Genomic DNA, 18,249 nt, shown 5'->3' with positions numbered 1-18,249 from the left:
CTGCAGCCGTCCTTGGAGCCGTGAACATACCTGGAGGGGTCAGCAAGAAACTGAAATCAAATTCAGATCAAATAGAAGTTAAGAAATAGAAATCTCAACACACAGGATGTAGATCTGAATACTCACAAAATATTGATAATGCGCTTCAGCCTTCTGTGCCTTGAAAGAGGTTGTTCTCTCGAGTTCCTGATGTTTCCTCAGGGCCTCAGAATAAAAAAGGGACTGAGAAAGGAACTAGCATTTTTGGGGCACCTGCCGCGTATCCCACTGTAACTAAAGCATATCATTTAACCTTCACGCCAGCTGAGGGTAGGTATTATCCCACTTGTTAAATCTGAGAAAACTCAGAAAAGTGAAGTCACTTGCCCAAGAACTAATGGCTAGTAATGGCAGAAAGGCTGTCCAGTGACCTTTATGGAGTTAGGTGTAGTCGGTCCTCTGTATCCATGTTTTCTGCATCTGTGGATTCAACCAACCTCACATCGAAAATATATTCATTTAGGCTGGGCATGGTGGTTCACACCTGTAATCCCAACACTTTGGGAGGCCAAGGTGGGTGGATCAGCTGAGGTCAGGAGTTTGAGACCAGCCTGACCAACATGGTGAAACCCTGTCTCTACTAAAAATACAAAATTAGCCGGGTGTGGTGGTGGGTGCCTGTAATTACAGCTACTCGGGAGGCTGGGGCAGGAGAATCACTAGAACCCGGGAGGCGAAGGGTGCAGTGAGCCAAGATCATAACACTGCACTCCAGCCTGGGCAACAAGAGCGAAACTCAGTCTCAAAAAAAAAAAAAAAATCATTAAAGTGTTTTAATAGAGGTTAAGAAAAAACAAAACAAAGAAAGGGCCAGGCATGGTGGTTCATGACTGTAATCCTAGCACTTTGGGAGGCTGAGGTGGGAGGATCTCTTGAGCCCAGGAGGTCAGGACCAGCCTGGGCAACAGTGAGACCTCCATCTCTATGAAAATTTTAAAAACAGTTAGCTGGGCATGGTGATGTGCACCTGTAGTCCTAGCTACTCGAGGGGATGAGGTGGGAGAATCACTTGAGTCCAGGAGGTCAAGGCTACGGTGAGCCATGATTGTGCCACTGCATTCTAGCAAGGGTGACAGAGTGAGACCCTGTCTCAAAAAAAAAAAAAAAAAAGGGATGGTTGAACATGTACAGACTTTTTGTTGTCATTATTCCCTAAACAATACAGTATAACAACTATTCACATTGTATTAGGTATTATAAGTATGATTTAAAGTATACAGGAAGTGGGAGGGCGAGGCTGCAGTGAGCAGTGTCACACCACTACTCCAGCCTGGGCAAAAGAGTGAGACCCTGTCTCAAAAAAAAAAAAAAAAAAAAAAAAAGGATACAAGAGGGAGGATGTGGGATGTGTATAGGTTATATGCAAATATATCAGGGACTTGAGCATCTGTGGATTTTCTATCTGCAGGGGGTCCTGGAACCAACCCCCAAGGATACTGAGGGTTACTGTTGTTTCTTTACATGTGTGCTTCCTCACTTGTAAGGTGGAAAATAATCCTGCATTCCACAGAAAGTTAAACATGACGTTGGTGGTATGCCCAGTTCCGGCCTAGCACATAGGACACCAAAGACAAACTATACCTGAGGCAGCCTGAGGGCGCCCCAGAGAACCAGACGGACAGGATAAGGCTCTTGACTGTCGCCCACTTGTCAAGGCCACCAGCAGGGAAGGAAGGAACAGAGGCATCAGAGTGAGGCCTGGTAAGGACCTGGGCTCTGCAGTTGGCTAGCCCAGCTCAGCCTGGTTCAGTCCTTGCCTCCTGGGACCGCAGTTTACCTGTTACTCACCCTTTCTAAGCTTCAGTTGCTCAACTGTGACACAGGGATGACAGGAGGGCCCTGTCTTGCAGGGAGCATGAGGGCAAGAGAGCTCGTAGGACTCTCTCCCCACTCCTCCAAGTCCTCCCCTCCCTTCCTAACTTCCAACATCTCTCCACGCTTCTCACCTTTGCCAGTGGCTTGCGAAAATCACCCCCTTTAGGAAGAGTTAAAACTGAAACGTTAACACTAAGACGCAAGGCCCCTCCTATATATCTCCTTTTAAGGGCCCTACTCCTTTCTCTAGAGAAACTTTTCTCTGTGACCCTGAGAAGACCTCATACTTTATTTCCTCCTGGGGATTGTCACTGTAGCTCTGGAGCATCCAAAGTGTCCATTTGGAAAGGAAAGTGGGCCAAAGAGAGCTGCTCGGAGAAGACCAAGCATCTTGCAGTGTTAACAATTGTTTTCTGCGAGCAATTGTCCTCCAAACTACACACACACACACACACACACACACATATATCCCTGAGGTTCAGCAGGGATCAGTGGAAAACAACTTAGAGGAAGTACAGCTGTTCCCTCTGAGGAGCGCTCGTTGGGGAAGCCAGGCCTAGGAAGAGGGGGTGTTCCTGGGCGGTGGCCTGCAGCCTTCCTTTCACTGAGGCATCCGAGCCCAAGGAGCTGCAGTCTCCCCTTGGGAATATGACATAACCATAGGAGGAAAGGGCCTTGAAAAAACAGACCGGTGTCCACATGTCCTTCGGCACAGGAAGCCCTGTCCCATCCTGTATGCGGGAACTCCAAGATCTGCCAATGCTCTAGCATCACCTCGTCTCCTGCCAGACAAATACCCCAAAGCCAGCGATCTGATAGGATGTGTTTATATTTACACGGTACATTTTAAAGCAATAGCTACATTGGTCATACATATTAGAAACCATAAAAAAAAGTTAAGAACTAAAATGTACATCATACACTTGTATATATATTTTTTACACAGAGGTAAAAAGGCTTATTATAAAAAAATCAATACAACAGGGTTTTTAGTATACAGGTAAAGAATGAATTATGCTTCAGGCACTTTAATTTGTTAATGTGAGCAAATAGCTTGGGGGGTCGGGGAGGCTTCTGGACAGAAAATCTTTTGGTTAATGTTTTGTTACCACAGATACAAAAATAAAATCTGAATAATTTCTCTCAAATGATTGACGTCAGTATGGCAAAGCTGACTGGGAAAATACTACACACTGTTCAGCTGCAGTGTGGCAATTAGAGACGTATTTACATAAATGTCCCCATGGCTGTCTTTGTGCCCTTAACCGATGCCTTCACAAACCAAAAAGTATACGTGGAGTAAGATCTGCTAGCATAACTCTTAAAAGGGTGGAAAAGGACAAGGGGTGAAAGAAGAGAGAAACAGGTAACAACTAAATAGAGGTGACAAACAAAAAACAGCTGGGATATGTGCGTTCTTATTGAAATAAATAGGGGCACTTGAACTGAGGTCTAAGGAAACGAACATTAGTGTTGTGCTTTGTAGAGAAGAGACCCTAGAGAAAGACCCCAAGGAAGTGCCTCCGGGTCGGGGGAAGGTGGTCTCTCGACAGCACTGGAGGCTGGCTGAAGGTTTTCTAGATGTTCTCCAGGCATGGATGAGGTTCTCTTTTCTTCCATCAATCCAGATGGACAGCTCTCTGCTCCTTTTCCAAACTGGAAAGCCTAAACCAGTTACTCCAATGAATGAAGACGTCTACTAACTGACTCATAAGCACACTGGGTATTTACACTGGTAATCTACTAAAGAAACGCGATGAGCTTGTGGACGAGCTGGAAACAGCCCCATGAAGGTGAGCACAGCTAGCACTTTCCCAATATGATTGGCAGACTGGAAAAAAGTCCCTTTCCTTGAAGACTGGTGTCCTGTGTGCAATAAAGAAGGAGTGGGGAAAGGGAGTGGGGAGCAGGCCATGTCTTCTGCTGGCCGCTACCACAGAAAGATCGTGGCGGGAAGAACAGCCGGCGTCCACAAGCCTGTCCCCGGTGGTCTCCACGAGGTTCTGATTGTACTATGCTAGGTATAGGTAACCACTCTTCACTTTTCTTCTTTCTTCAATAAGAAGATTTGGCTAATCCTTGCAACGTATTAGAAAAATACTCTTTTCCAGCTAATTAGAAGCCTCCTCCGTGGCAAGGCGACAGGCAGAACCAGTTGGCTGACCTAACCACCTGTGCACCCAAAGTGGCGAGTCTGGGTTTGGAGTTGCAGGAGAAAGACACTTAGGCATTGGAAGGGTTTTTACATATGGCCTTGTTTTTTCCCCAAGTATAAATGAGGAATTTGGTGATGTGAAATTGAGTCCAAAATGAAACGAAAACATAAACCAATGAAGAAAATGCAACCCACCACTCTTCAAATTTATGACATTTAAAAATCCCCTCTCCCCATTAATATAAAATAGCCAGGGGTTGGGGGGAAGAAGCTCCCTATGGTTTTATTCACCATAACCTTAGTGTTTCTCAATTGGAACTTGTTCGTGGAAACACTGATTTGTGTTTGAGGAAACTATTTGGTTTGCAAAACAACAAGCAAAATTTCTTACTTCACTAGTATCCTATTCTAATATTGCTAAATTTTTAGAAGTGGTGGCAACACAATTTAAAAAATGTTCTACTTTAGGGGTAATGGGGAGGCTCACAGAAACCTGAAATCCCCATTCTAGCCCTGGTCCAAGAGGATGCAATGCAGTTGAAGGAATTTTCCTGATTCTCACAAGTTAATCTGAAGTTAAGGCTCAATTCTCAGTCTATTACGGGTGAATGTTTTGCATCAGTGAATCATTTCAACAGATTTTGGGGGGGCAGAAAATGATGATGGGCTAAAGATAGAAACTGCAGCTTACATGGGAAATTTGGCTTTAGAAAAGTTAAAGCGATATTGTTTTGTGGTACAAGTTTGTTAACTAGCTCACCTCCTATACATAATAACTGACTGCAGGCTGAAATACTTCTGTCGGGTTTCATCATTCTCACATCCCATTTCCGCTGAACCAGATGCTTGCTAGCGACAGGCAAGGTGAACCAAGAGAAAGAGAGTCTTCGACGCTCTTGGAAAAATCAACTACAAAACCCACCGAAAATCAGCAGTTCCAATTGCAGACTCCTTTGAACTGGAAGAGGCGGGGGAGGAGGAAACAGGAAATCAACACATGGATGAGACAGTTAGCTTGGTTACAGATTGTTAATAGTACAGGAGTCTGTGGCGAAGGTTCCTTCCTCAGAACACTGTGCGAGCGTGTGTGTATGGATGTGGCTGCTGCAGTGTGGGCGGCAGGGGGAGTGGAGAGTCTACCCGGCAGCGTCCCTGGCTGGAATGGTGCCTCAAGGTACCAGGGAGCTGGGAGGCCGCTTGCCCTCCTCGCTCCTTGGAGTGGAAGGGAGCGGGGGAGAAGATGAGAGTATGTAAGAGACGAGTTCCCCTGTGGCTGCGGATGGAGGGAGAAGGGAGGGAAACTGAGTCACGCGGCCGCTTTGTGCTTCCCGCCACAGCACCTGCACATCACTCCGCAGTGGTAGCAGGCCCGAAGGGGCAGGTAACAGCACATACAGGGGGCCAGGAAAGACAAGGCAATAAGAGCCATCCACCGGAGGCAAAACTTCTCGTCGCTAGTATCGCACGAGCAAGGGTCTGTATAGTCTCCCTCGGGGTCCGACATACAGTGATAGAGCATGCTGTCCGCGCACCACATGCAGCTCACCCGGCGGATGCAAGTTCTCACGGAGTCGGGCGCGTCCTGGCAGTGGCCCCTGCGGTTCTCCTCGTGGTTGAACATGTCCCTGCAGTACACGCACCGCGAGCGCTCTCCGTCCTCCTTCCGCCGCCGCGACTTGCCCCGGGAGGGCTGTGTCTTGATCACGCTGCCCCCGCGGCCTTTGGGGTCCTCGCCTAGGCCAAAGTCTGAGGAGTCCACGTAGGGGTAGTTGTAGTCATGCTTGGGGACCTCGCCCTTGGCGAAGCGCACGTAGGAGGAGTCCGCGTCCTCCGAGGGGTCCGGGTACTTGCCCCTGACGGGTGCGTGCCGGTAATCCTCGTACCCCGTCATCCAGATCTTCTCCCGGGGGTTGATGCGCACGATCTCCTCGTCGTCGTCCGGGAAGCTCACCTGGCGGTAGGGCCTTGGCATCGGCTGTCCCGTAGGAGAGGAGACATTATTTTACAGCAGCGGCCAAAAAACAAACAAACAAAAAAACACCCCACCTTCTCCCTCCCTAGCCGTCCAAAATGCACCTTTCTCGATAACTCCATCACGATGCTCCGTGAAGAAACAGACTCCTCCTGAAATTACTGAATATCCTGTCGCCCAGTCAGAGATGTATTTCAAATAGAGTCTCAATCCATTAATGGGCCAGGAAATCAATTTCATGGGTTGAGACCAGCAGTATTTTCCCTTTCTGGTGACGCACTGCCATACAGGCAGGGGAGTGTGCACATGGCAAGGGCACAGTGTGATGCGTTCTCAGGAGCATGGCACACTCAGATCAAGAGGCAGAACAGGACCTGTGCCCCAGAGTATCTTCCGCCTCCCTCAGGGACCTCCTAGCCCCAGCGTGAGGGCTACACTCACTTCTAAAGGCCTGCATTAGTTTTGCCTGTTTTTGTATGGTATGTTCTCTTTTGTAAGGCTGGCTTTTTAAAAATTGAAATAGAATAAGGACACTGGAGTGCAATACATGTGAGAAGGTAAGTCCTGTTTTATGAAACTTCATTATCCATATGTGCATAATATGTCCACAAAGGATCACAATAGGAGATGCATTTCTCCCTGTGGGTGTCTCCTTCAAGAGACAGGGGACGCTAGGAAACAGTAGCTCACCATGTCATCTGGTGAGATGCGGACAGGAGAAGGATAGAGTGAAGGCTCCGGAAACTGAAGTTTCACTCCTGCCAGGATCTCACAAATAGTGAGTGGCCAGACCAAGAGCCACACCCTCTAGAAACCTGCAAATCTAAGCTGCATTCTCCCTCAGGGTGGAAGAGGCTTTTCTCTGCAGTTAGTCCTGCTACAGGCTGCAACCCTGCCTTGTCCAGAGCAGCAGACATTGAATAAATATTTATTAATTACATGCATATAACCCTGGCTCACCCAGGGCCTCTCAGTGGAGGCAAAGAACTGAGACTTCTTGCTTTCGAAGTCCTTTGGGCATGAAGGTTTTTCAGGGGTTGAGGAACGTGGCTCTGGAGTGACTCACTGCAGTCAAATGCTGACATTTTCTAGCTAGTACCTAAGACTCAGGTTCCCTTTCTGTCGAACTGCATAGGACTGTTTTGAGAATGAAGAGAAACAATCTACAGAGGGTGTCAGCTCACAGCCTTGCTCACAGGATGCACTTGATACCTCTCGCCATCACAGTCATTATCATATTGTTACAGACTTGATCATGCGCTTATTAGATTTACCCATCACTTCCTACCAGAGGGCAGGGCCATGTCCCACACATTTTACCTTAATTCCTGTCAAATTCTTGGTATCAGAGTTGCCTAGATTTTTGAAAATCATGATTTCAGAAGGATTTCAAAACAAATCTCGGAAACTGACACGGGCTTTACTAATTCTTTATTTTGGACAGTAAGGAAAGTAAAAAAGTTAATTTCCATCTACTGCTAGCATAATGTGATATTTATTTATTTATTTATTTTTTGAGATGGACGCAACAATTTTGAGACGCAACAGAGCGTCTCGCTCTGTTGCGATGACGCAATGGCGCAATCTTGGCTCACTGCAAGCTCCACCTCCTGGGTTCACGCCATTGTCCTGCTTCAGCCTCCCGAGTAGCTGGGACTACAGGCGCCCGCCACCACACCCAGCTAATTTTTTGTATTTTTAGTAGACACGGGGTTTCACCGTGTTAACCAGGATGGTCTCGATCTCCTGACCTTGTGATCCACCTGCCTCGGCCTCCCAAAGGGCTGGGATTACAGGCATGAGCCACTGCACCTGGCCAATAATGTGATTTTTAAATAGGACATTTTAATCCCAAAATATTAGGAAGCACAATCTAAAATAATTTTTTTAAAAAGAGTCAAATAAATCTAGTTTTATGTTTAAAAACAAAACAAAACAACTCACTGCCCTTTTTTCTCATTTCAAAGCAGCCTAGTGGCCACAGCACCCCACACAGGCACCAGTCCATGCCCCATGATTTGGGAACTTGCTCTGCAAAGCAGCCACTTGGTAAATATTTGTCGAACTACCGAATTCTGAGCTCCAGCTACATCCGCCTGAGCAAGACTGGGCCTGTAGCCTGTAAGGCTGGGGGCTCGAGCCAAGTGTGCAGCATTCCTTAGTCCTGATTGTGGCTCTGGGCTTCCACACAAAGCCGGGAGGCCCTTTGGACAGAGGAATGCAGGACGCAGTGTAGCCCCCTGGGTGAGAACAGGCTTGGATTTGAATCTCGTTCCATCAGATACTCCACCTCTTTAAGCCTCAGCTTCCTCATCTATAACCTGGGGAGGCTGAAGACTTGCCTTGTGGGGCAGTTTCTGAGGATTAAACCACATAAAGCATATAAAGGGTCTGGCAAGGTGTCTGGCACACAGAAAACACTGGATGAGGCTGAGGTGCCACCACCAATGCCACTTTCAATATGAAGTGGGGGTAAAGGCAGGAGCAGGAGAGGCCTGTGGTCATGGAATTTGGCTGAATAGGAGGGGAAAGAGGCCATTCCAGAATCAGAGGCACCACCCTGATGCCCTCAGAGGAACAGGGCTGCTGCTCACCTGATCGAGGTGATAGTGGTCCGTGGGGTATGAGTCGTGGAGGTGGCCCAGGGTATAAATCCTCCGGTGCTCACAGGATGTGGGAGAGGAGATTGTCCGAGTAGGTTGCTCTCTCTTCTGAGAGGAATTAGAAGAACTGTCTGTAGCTGTCTATGTAGAGGGAGGTAACCAAGAGTCAATTTAAAAACAACAACAAAAACCCCACGCAGCAAACCCTGACATGCACTATTCAAATACTAGCTATTCCCTGGTTGTGGCAATTTGCTGCTCTTCCCAAAATCTTGAGTTTGTCTTGGCTACAACAGGAGGACCCCTGAATGGCCAGATTGTCTAAACACAATGTGGCTGGTTCAACAGGCAGAGAAGCCCAGCCACCAGACCTTGGAAAGGTAGGTTTTTCTTAAATGCGGGAATAGTGACTGGGTGCGGGGGGAAAGGCTGGATATACCAGGCTCCCCAAAGGTTTGTGTTCTAGTTTGATCAAGAATGGTTACCCTGGCCAGGCGCGGGGGCTCATGCCTGTAATCCCAGCACTTTGGGAGGCCAAGGCGGGCGGATCAAGGAGTTCAAGAGCAGCCTGGCCAATATGGCAAAACCCTGTCTCTACTAAAAATACAAAAATTAGGCAGGCATGGTGGCAGGTGCCTATAATCCCAGCTACTCGGGAGGCTGAGGCAGGAGAATTGTTTGAACCCGGGAAGCGGAGGCTGCAGTGAGCCAAGACTGAGCCACTGTACTCCAGCCTGGGTGACAGAGCAAGACTCCATCTCAAACAACAACAACAACAACAAAACATAAATAAAAGAATGGTTATCCCATCTGTGGCCCTGGTTGTGAGGTGTTATGGCAAGCAGGGAAGACGCACACAGGCAAAAATGAAACCCACGTGTTTATATGGAGGGGGGAAATCTCCACCTGGGAGAGTCTCAGAGGTAAGGATACCGCTGGCTGGGGTATCTTGAGTACTGGATTTCCAAGAATAAATTTTGTATCTTTGGGGTTGGGAGCAAGACTTGGAGGTCACTTTAAACTGGAAGTGAGATGGATGACTGCATAGAAAAACAGAGGCCACCTCTGTGAAGGGTGAGTACAGAGCTGTTTTGCCCAGTAGAGATGTCAAGTTAAGACTGGAGTCTCCGTAACCATGTCTTTGGAAGATGACTAGCTATCAGTGCGCACTGTACAAGCAGATCCCACAGGCACCCAGTATGCCACCTGATATGGTTTGGCTGTGTCCCCAACCAAAACTCATCATGAATTTGTGGGAGGGACCTGCTGGGAGGTAAGTGAATCACTGGGGCAAGTCTTTCCCGTGCTGTCCTCGGGATAGTGAATAAGTCTCAGATCTGATGGTTTTAAAAAGAGGTGTTCCCCTGCACAAGCTCTTTTTTTGCCTGCCACCATCCGCGTAAGATGTGACTTGCTCCTTCTTGCCTTCTGCCATGATTGTGAGGCCTCCCCAGCCATGCGGAACTGTAAGTCCAATTAAATCTCTTTCTTTTGAAAATTGCCCGGTCTCCGGTATGTCTTTATCAGCAGCGAGAAAATAGACTAATACTCCCACCTGAGACACAACGGAGCAGGCCAGGCGACCCCAGGTGGTGGTCATACTCCACAACCCTCTGGGCCCAGGGGCTATCCAGGGGCCTTGTTAGATGCAGCTGGCAACCATCTTTAAAACCAGGACCCCCAGAATCCCTACCCTTCCTTCTGCTTGCTTAGAGTGACATATCTCTCCACCCTCTACCATTCCCCAACTAAACAGATGAAAAGAAAAGGCTTTTTCTGATCTCTAGATGCTCTCTTTCTTGCAAATCTACAGGAACTTTCCTTTGGCTACTGTTTCTTACTTGTATATTCCCCTCATCTCATTTGCTTATATATATATATTTAAATGTATTTATTTATGTATTTGGGACAGGATTTTGCTTTGTCACCCAAGCTGGAGTGCCGTGGCATGAACACAGCTCAAGTGATCCCCCTGCTTCAGCCTCCTGAGTAGCCGGGACAAAAGGTGTGCACCACCTCCCCTGGCTAATTTTTGTATTTTTTGTAGAGACGGGGGTCTTGCCAAGTTGCCCAGGCTGGTCTTGAACTCCTGGGCTCAAGTGATCCTCCTGCTTTGGCCTCCCAATATGCTGGGATTACTGCCATGAGCCACCATACCCTGACTTATCTATCACTTTACATGTTTTTGTTAGCTATCATAAATCATTTTAGGGACAAGGGCAAAACAAATAGACTTACAAAAGTTCTTTTTATCCTCCTCTCATTTATAAAGTAGTACATACTTAGAAAAATAGCACTACAAGAATTTAGGAAAAACACACCCATATTTCCGTTATGCAACATAAGCATTGTTAGTTTTTACACCTTGGTCCACATGTGCAGCATCCCTCTGGAGACCCAACCCTCCTGGATGTTTCTCTACTTGGGTTTGGTCTATGCCATGCATGGCTGATGCCTGCTTCTGATCCCCCAAGCCATGGTGACTAATTTAAATATGAACACACGGTGCTCTCCGAAGCAATATAGAGAGACTTTTGACAGAGCGGTCAGAAAAGCAGCTGTCTCCATTTCTGTAATCAAGATCTAAGGGTCCTATAAGCCTTGAATCCTGGCACGGGTGTGGGGAAAGGACTTGTCTGAGGATGGGAGCAAGAGAAGCCACCCTTAGTCCCTTTGAGCTGCTGGATCCAGCCAAGCCTGAATCCTGATCCACTCGAGGATGTCCCAATGATGACACCAATTCTCTTTTGTAACTTAAGCCAGAATACACTGGGTTTGTCACTTGGGTGCACTTTCCCTTCACTTTGGATTCCTTCCAAAGCAGTCCCACAGGCACCACACTCCTGGCTTCTCTCTACCCCTTACTCCTCCCCAGGTTCCCTCCTCTTCCTCACAAACAACTCTTCTTGGTGTCATATGTGTGAGTGCTTATGGTGTGCCAGGCCCTGAGCTACTTGTGGACACGGTTCCTCAGCATGGCCAGCAGGTCACAGGTAAAACACTATCTCCATGTCACACACTGGCACTAAGGGACTCTGAGAGATGGTGAATCCAGGCCATGGCAGCACAGAGTCACTGGCAGAGCTGGGACTGAAATGCAGCCTCCCTGACCACAAAGCCCAGGGAGATTTCTAATAGGCCCCACACACTGCTGCCTCTCACACCCAGGTAAGTCCACTTCCAACTCCTATGCTAAGAGGTATTTTGTTGAGATTAACACAAAACACAACTTCTCCAAGTCACAAGGTACACCCTGCTGTATACAAACCCAGGAGATGAGATGATGTCTCACAGTACAAAGGTTACTACAGATCTCAATAAATACCTCTCAAATGAGTAATCAGGGCCTTTCAGTGTGATTCAAATCTCAAGAGTTAAATTCTTATCCAACAGCCACGTTACAGTCATCTATTAGGTTAGACGTTACCCTTGTGTTGAACATTGTAATAAGCTCTCAGTACTTAGTTCTCAGAAGCCCATTTAACACACCACGGTCACCACTGTGTTAGTCATCTGTTCACCCTAACTCAGCCTATTTTCTGTGACCCACGTTTGGGTTAACAATGTGTAGAAAGTCCTTCTGAGAAATGAGGCACATCCGGCTTTTCCTAGGACTCATTAGTCGATCAGAAATGCTACCTTCCGATATTCCCATCCCACCTCCCCAACCCTCTCTCCCTGCACAGTCCAGTGCAAAGCTCCCCAGACATTTGTCAGAGGATGTGAGACTGAGAAAGGCCTTATCCGATGACGAATTTCTACAGTGAAGCAAGAAGGCCAGAAGACCTCGAGAGGCATGTCCACAGTCTACTGCCTCCTGAGGGCAGAGCTGAGGTTGCGTCCTAGCCGAGCCTGCAGTCTTCCAGGCCCAGCTGTTCAGGGTTGTGTGAACTCCCAGAAGATTCCATTGGAAGCCAAGGCTATTTCAGATGGATACTAACAGATGATTCTTACAAAGCAGCTAGTGTGACCTACAAACAAAAGGAATGTACTACCAGGGCATCTCCAAGAAAGGCAAAGGGGAAAAAAAATCTCCTTTTACCCTCATGCATCTCTGAACTGGCTCTCCTATAACTCTGCCCTGGTTTCCGTGGGCTGCAGAAAAGCAGCCCACCTGAGGTATGCACATACCTAATACACAAGCAAGATTCTTAAACATCTCTCTGTTATTTCTGTGCACAAGCTACTGACACCTACCAACCTACCAATCTGAAAGCTGTCACCTTCAATGAAAGAGTTGGCAATCACATGCTCCCAACTGTATCTACACTCCCCTTGCTCTCCAGTGGGGGTCTAAGAACTGTTAGGGCTTTGAAGAACAAAAGCAGAGGTCCCCTGTGACTACTCTGTGCTCGGGGACTTCAGGCTCCTAGAAGGCATGACTGCAGCATCCTGAGAGAGCAGGTCAGAGTGGGCGTTTAATGTCTCCTGCTGTGGACACTGAGGCTGGCATTGCCATCTGGCCCCAGCTGACACTGGGAGGTCTTGTGCACTATGATGCAGGGAGCACAGCCCTTGCCACCTGCAAATGTACCCTCTAAAAACACTCTTGCCTCTGGGTTTGACTCTGACTCAATGTCAATGCCTGTTACTAAAAAGATGTCCAGCTGGGTGCAGCTGCTCATGCCTGTAATCCCAGCGCTTTGGGAGGCTGAGGTAGGAGGATCGCTTGAAGTCAAGAGTTCGAGACCAGCCTGGGCAACAAATCAAGACCCTGTCTAAAAAAAAAAAAAAAAAAAAAAGATGTCCAATTAAGAAGTGTGCAACCTAATATGAGGCACTGAAAAACAGAAACAAGGGGAGTATTACAATGCTAAAAACAACAGGGTCTCAGCTCAGGCAGATTAGATTTGAATCATTCTCTGCTAATTATAAGATGATTTTGGTCAAGTTAATCTCTAACTCCAGTTTTTACATCTGTAAAATTGGGCCAAAATCTTCCTTGGGGTTATGGCAAAAATAAAATGGGATTTAAAATTTCTATTTTGCTATACATTTTTTTGAGACAGAGCCTTGATCTGTCACCCAGGCTGGAGTGCAGCGGCGCAATCTCAGCTCACTGCAACCTCCGCCTCCTGGGTTCAAGAGATTCTCATGCCTCAGCCTCCCGAGTGGCTGGGATTACAAGCACGTGCCAACACGTTTGGCTAATTTTTTGATTTTTTTAGTAGAGATGGGGTTTCACCAGGTTGCCCAGGCTGGTCTCCAACTCCTGAGCTCAGGCAATCTGCCCGCCTTGTCCTCCTAAAGTGCCAGGATTACAGGGATGAGCTACCACACCTGGCCTAAAAATTTCTATTTTAAACTGTGACTGCTGGTATATGAAAGTTACTGATTCTGTATGTTGATCCTGTATCTGGTTGTTTTGCTTAGCTCCCTTATGAAACTAGATTTTTCTAAGTAAATCATTTTGCTCACAAAAGATAGTTTGGTCTCCTTTCCTCTTTATATATATATACATATATATATATATATATTTTTTTTTTTTTTTGAGACGGAGTCTTGCTCCGTTGCCCAGGCTGGAGTGCAGTGGCACGATCTCGGCTCACTGTAAACTCTGCCTCCTAGGTTCACGCCGTTCTCCTGCCTCAGCCTCCCAAGTAGCTGGGACTATAGGCACTTGCCACCACACCCGGCTAATACTTCATATTTTTAGTAGAGACGGGGTTTCACCTTGTTAGCCAGGATGGTCTCAATCTCCTGACCTCGTTATCCACCTGCCTCGGCCTCCCAAAGTGCTGGGATTACAGGCGTGAGCCACCGTGCCCAGCCTCCTTTCCAATATTTATACCATCTTCTTCTTACCTCATTGCATCTTTTGCCAGGGCTTCCAACATGACATGGAAAAACAGAGGGGACAGTGTCCTGCTTGTCTTGAACCTGACTTTGATAGAATTACTTCTAATGAATTTCTATTAGATATAATATTTCTAGGTAATTGGAGTGATTATAAAGTTCCAAAAGTTTCCTTCTATTCTAGATTGCTAAGGATTTTCACCAGATATTAGATGTTATTAGATGATTTTTCTGTCCACTGAGATGATTACACAATCTTTCACCTTTATTTTATTAATATGTGAATTAAACAGCTTTTCCAACATAAACCTTCTTTGCATTCCTCAGATACATTCTACTGGTCTTTCACTAAATATGCCTTACTAACATGTGATGTGATTTATTTATTTATTTTTTGAGACAGAGTCTCACTCTGTCGCCCAGGCTGGAGTGCAGTGGCGCCATTTTGGCTCACCGCAACCTCCGCCTCCTGGGTTCAAGCGATTCTTGTGCCTCAGCCTCCTGAGTAGCTGGACCACAGGCACGTGCCACCACACCTGGCTAATTTTTTATATTTTTAGTAGAGACAGGGTTTCGCCATGTTGGCCAGGCTGGTCTCCAACTCCTGACCTCAGGTGATCTGCCCACCTCAGCCTCCCAAAGTGCTGGGATTACAGGCATGAGCCACTGCACCTGGCCCACTGTCAAATTTTTCTATGGTTACTATAAAAAACCACATACTTTGAGTAGCAAATAACAAGCTCTGTGTGACCTGGTTTCTAAAGCCCTCTAACAGGGCAGTGAGCTGAGACAAGCCTTTGATGAGGAAGAACCCAGAAAGGAGAGAGTAAGAAAAGAGAAGGGAAGGGGGTGAAAGCAGGTGTCAGAGGGTACAGAAATGAAAGTGGGCACTGCCAACATTTAAAAAAACAAGAAACAGGGACAGGGCTGGCCTGTCCAAATCCTCTATGGTAGTAAAAAAAAAAAAAAAAAATCCATCCCTGGCCAGGCGCGGTGACTCACGCCTGTAATCTCAGCACTTTGGGAGGCTGAGGCAGGCAGATCACGAGGTCAGGAGATCGAGACCATTCTGGCTAACACGGTGAGACCCCATCTCTACTAAAAATACAAAAAATTAGCTGGGCGTGGTGGCAGGAACCTGTAGTCCCAGCTACTCGGGAGGCTGAGGCAGGAGAATGGCGTGAACGTGGGAGGAAGAGGTTGCAGTGAGCCGAGATCGCGCCACTGCACTCCAGCCTGGGCGACAGAGCGAGACTCCGTCTCAAAAAAATCCATCCCTTCCCAGAAGGGTTTTTGGGTTTGGGTTGGGTGCTTTGCGGGATGTGGGCTCAGACACAGAAAGTGACCATGTTGTTGGGGGAGATGCCACGTGGCACGGGCAGAGGCAAGGCCAGGTGAGCAGTCCTCAAGCACCAATGGGCATGGGCCTCAGAGCACTGGTCAGAGTCAGGCAGCTTCCCAGAGGGGTGTGTCTGAGATGGGTCATAGCATTCTAGATGGGTAGACCAGAGGAAGAAAAGGGGGCTCAAGTTTATCAGTGAACATCTGATCAACATCTCCAAAAAAGAGCAGGCTTCCAGTTGCCAGATTCTATAGACACAGGCTGTACTTATTTTGAGAATTCAGATATTTCCCATAACCCTCTAGAGTTTGATGACAAATGAGAGCAACTCCATGGAGCTTCAAAACTTGAGACAGAATTTTAAAAAATAATAATGGACCTTAATGTTATGATGGCTTGACAATCAATCAAAATCTGAGTGCAAAAGACACTGGGCTGAAGCTGCCTGGGCTAATGGACTGGCAGTTTCCCTAAGGTCAATGCTGTCTGGTTTGGGTGGGAATCAGCCTGAATGGAGAAACGAGACTAACAGGGCAACACCTCAGGTTAAACCTGAGCCAGCTCCCTCCTGCTGTATGAGCCTTTTTTGTACAATATGATCTCTTGTTCTTGGAAGCTTGGCTACTCTTCCCTCTCTTATGGAGGGAACTTGAGTTTACTGGGAAATTCATAAAGAAGCAAGTGCAGCAGCTCACATGCCCTGGGTCCAAGAATGAACCTTCTTCATGTAGAAGGCCACCTCTCTGACCAAGGGAAGCTCAAGGAGGGAGGGAAGGAACCACCAGGCCAGACGAGCTGAGGAGACAGGTTGCTTAAATTGTCCATTCTGGGATGGAATCCTGGCTGCTGACCCAGGACTTTTTGGGGGCACTTTCTGTGTCTTCAGGACGAGCCGGACAGATTTCAACGTTCACATTTCGCAGGTCTTTTCAGTACTATGCGCATCCCTTCAAGTCCTCTAGGTTTTCCTGCTAAACCTTTGCTTTCTAAAAGAGGGTAGGGGCAGAGGACAAGGAGGCAACAGTTGGCAAAAAGTGCTATGGGAAAGAAAAGGTGTGCCTGGGCTGTTTTCTCAAGGACACTTGGAATTATTATCAAGGGGCACCTGGTTCACAGCCTTCTCAAGTAGGATGCTCCCATCCAGTACATGGGTGAGACTATTAGAGGGCTGGCAATGTGTAATTTCTTCCTTCTTCTTAGGGAGGGAGATAAAAGGGACAAACCCCTCCTCTCGAGAGGCAACGAAACAAGTACAGCCACTTCATCATCCTCATGTTCCCAGGAACACAAGGGCTGACTGCAGAAATCACAATGTGCAAAGAGCCAAGCCCTCTCTGACCAGCCTGTTTGGGAGATCAATGGGCCTACGTGTTTTGAATAGGGCCATAGAAAACAATGTTAAAGAAACTGCTTAAGGAGCTAGACCACATCATTCAGGAATCATGTAGCACTGCTAAGCAAAAATAGCACTATACAGGGAGATTCGAAAACCTCAATTTCAGGCCAGGCCAGGTATCTTGGACAAGTTGTTTAACTTTTGGGGGCCTCAGTTTTCTCATGTGTAAAATGAGGGAGTTGAACTAGATGATTTCCAAGGTCTGTTTGAGCCCTAACAATTTCATGTGCAATGCTTCTCACCTGCTCCTAAGAACATTACAGGTTAGAGGAGTTTGACTAAGCCCGTTGCTTAGTTGATTCAAGAACCACAGGATTAGGACAGGTGCAGTGGCTCATGCCTGTAATCCCAGCACTTTGGGAGGCCAAGGGGGATGGATCACCTGAGGTCAGGAGTTGGAGACCAGCCTGGTCAACATGGTGAAACCCCATCTTTGTAAAATACAAAGTATTTTGTATACAAAATAGAAAATATCTTTGTAAAAATACAAAAATTATCTGGGTGTGGTGGCAGGTGCCTGTAATCCCAGCTACTCAGGAGGCTGAGGCAGGAGAATCACTTGAACCCGGGAGGCGGAGGTTACATTGAGCTGATATTGTGCCACTGCACTCCAGCCTAGGTGACAGAGCAAGACTGTCTCAAAGAAAAAAAAAAAAAAAAGTTACAGGATTAATTTTGATTAAGTAGAATTTCTGCCTTGTCTGCAGATGCTGCTGCTATTTTGAATTTTTAAAGGTAGCTAACTAGTAGTTATGGACTACATTTGCATTATTTTTGCTGCAATCTACCACCAAAATATATCTCAATGGCTGATGTAACTAAGGCAATATTCTTCCTTTTGCAAGGGATTCTCATTTTATATATAAGTATTTACAACTCCCCCCACCCCGTATATAATATTCGTTCCTTTCTTAACCTCAGCCTGAGAGTGTCTCAGAAGGCTACTGGCTCAGACTGGATGAGTTGCAAGATTTTCCCCACAATGTCTACTAAGGCTGAGAAACCTATGATCAGTCCTTTCTCCTTTGGCAAACAGGAAGTCGTCTGCCATTTTGTCAACAGGTCTTTGGGAACAGGTAGCTCCGGCTCATCTGTCCTGAGGGCCTACGTTGGTTCCAGGTGTCCTCTTTC

The 18,249-nt window shown here is 47.0% G+C and overlaps 1 protein-coding gene across 3 annotated transcripts in view; it reads right to left on the bottom strand.

Moving 5' to 3' along the window:
* Nucleotides 1-2,665: 2,665 nt before the first annotated feature.
* Nucleotides 2,666-18,249, bottom strand: part of SPRED2 (sprouty related EVH1 domain containing 2) — a 122,524-nt gene continuing 106,940 nt past the window's right edge. For 2 of the 3 annotated variants that reach the window (XM_003830907.5, XM_003830908.5), the window contains exons 5-6: nt 8,576-8,725; nt 2,666-5,984 (exon numbers count right to left, since the gene is read on the bottom strand). In XM_003830907.5, the coding sequence (XP_003830955.1) occupies nt 5,316-5,984; nt 8,576-8,725 (819 nt within the window). In that variant the 3' untranslated portion in view covers nt 2,666-5,315. The remainder of the gene's footprint in view (nt 5,985-8,575; nt 8,726-18,249) is intronic. The other variant, XM_034953279.3, reaches the window with a different exon arrangement.

Source organism: Pan paniscus, chromosome 12 (assembly GCF_029289425.2).
Source record: "Pan paniscus chromosome 12, NHGRI_mPanPan1-v2.0_pri, whole genome shotgun sequence".
Taxonomy (NCBI): Eukaryota; Metazoa; Chordata; class Mammalia; order Primates; family Hominidae; genus Pan; species Pan paniscus.
The sequence above is the reverse complement of the archived record's forward strand: the minus strand, read 5'-3'. Positions and strand labels throughout refer to the sequence as shown.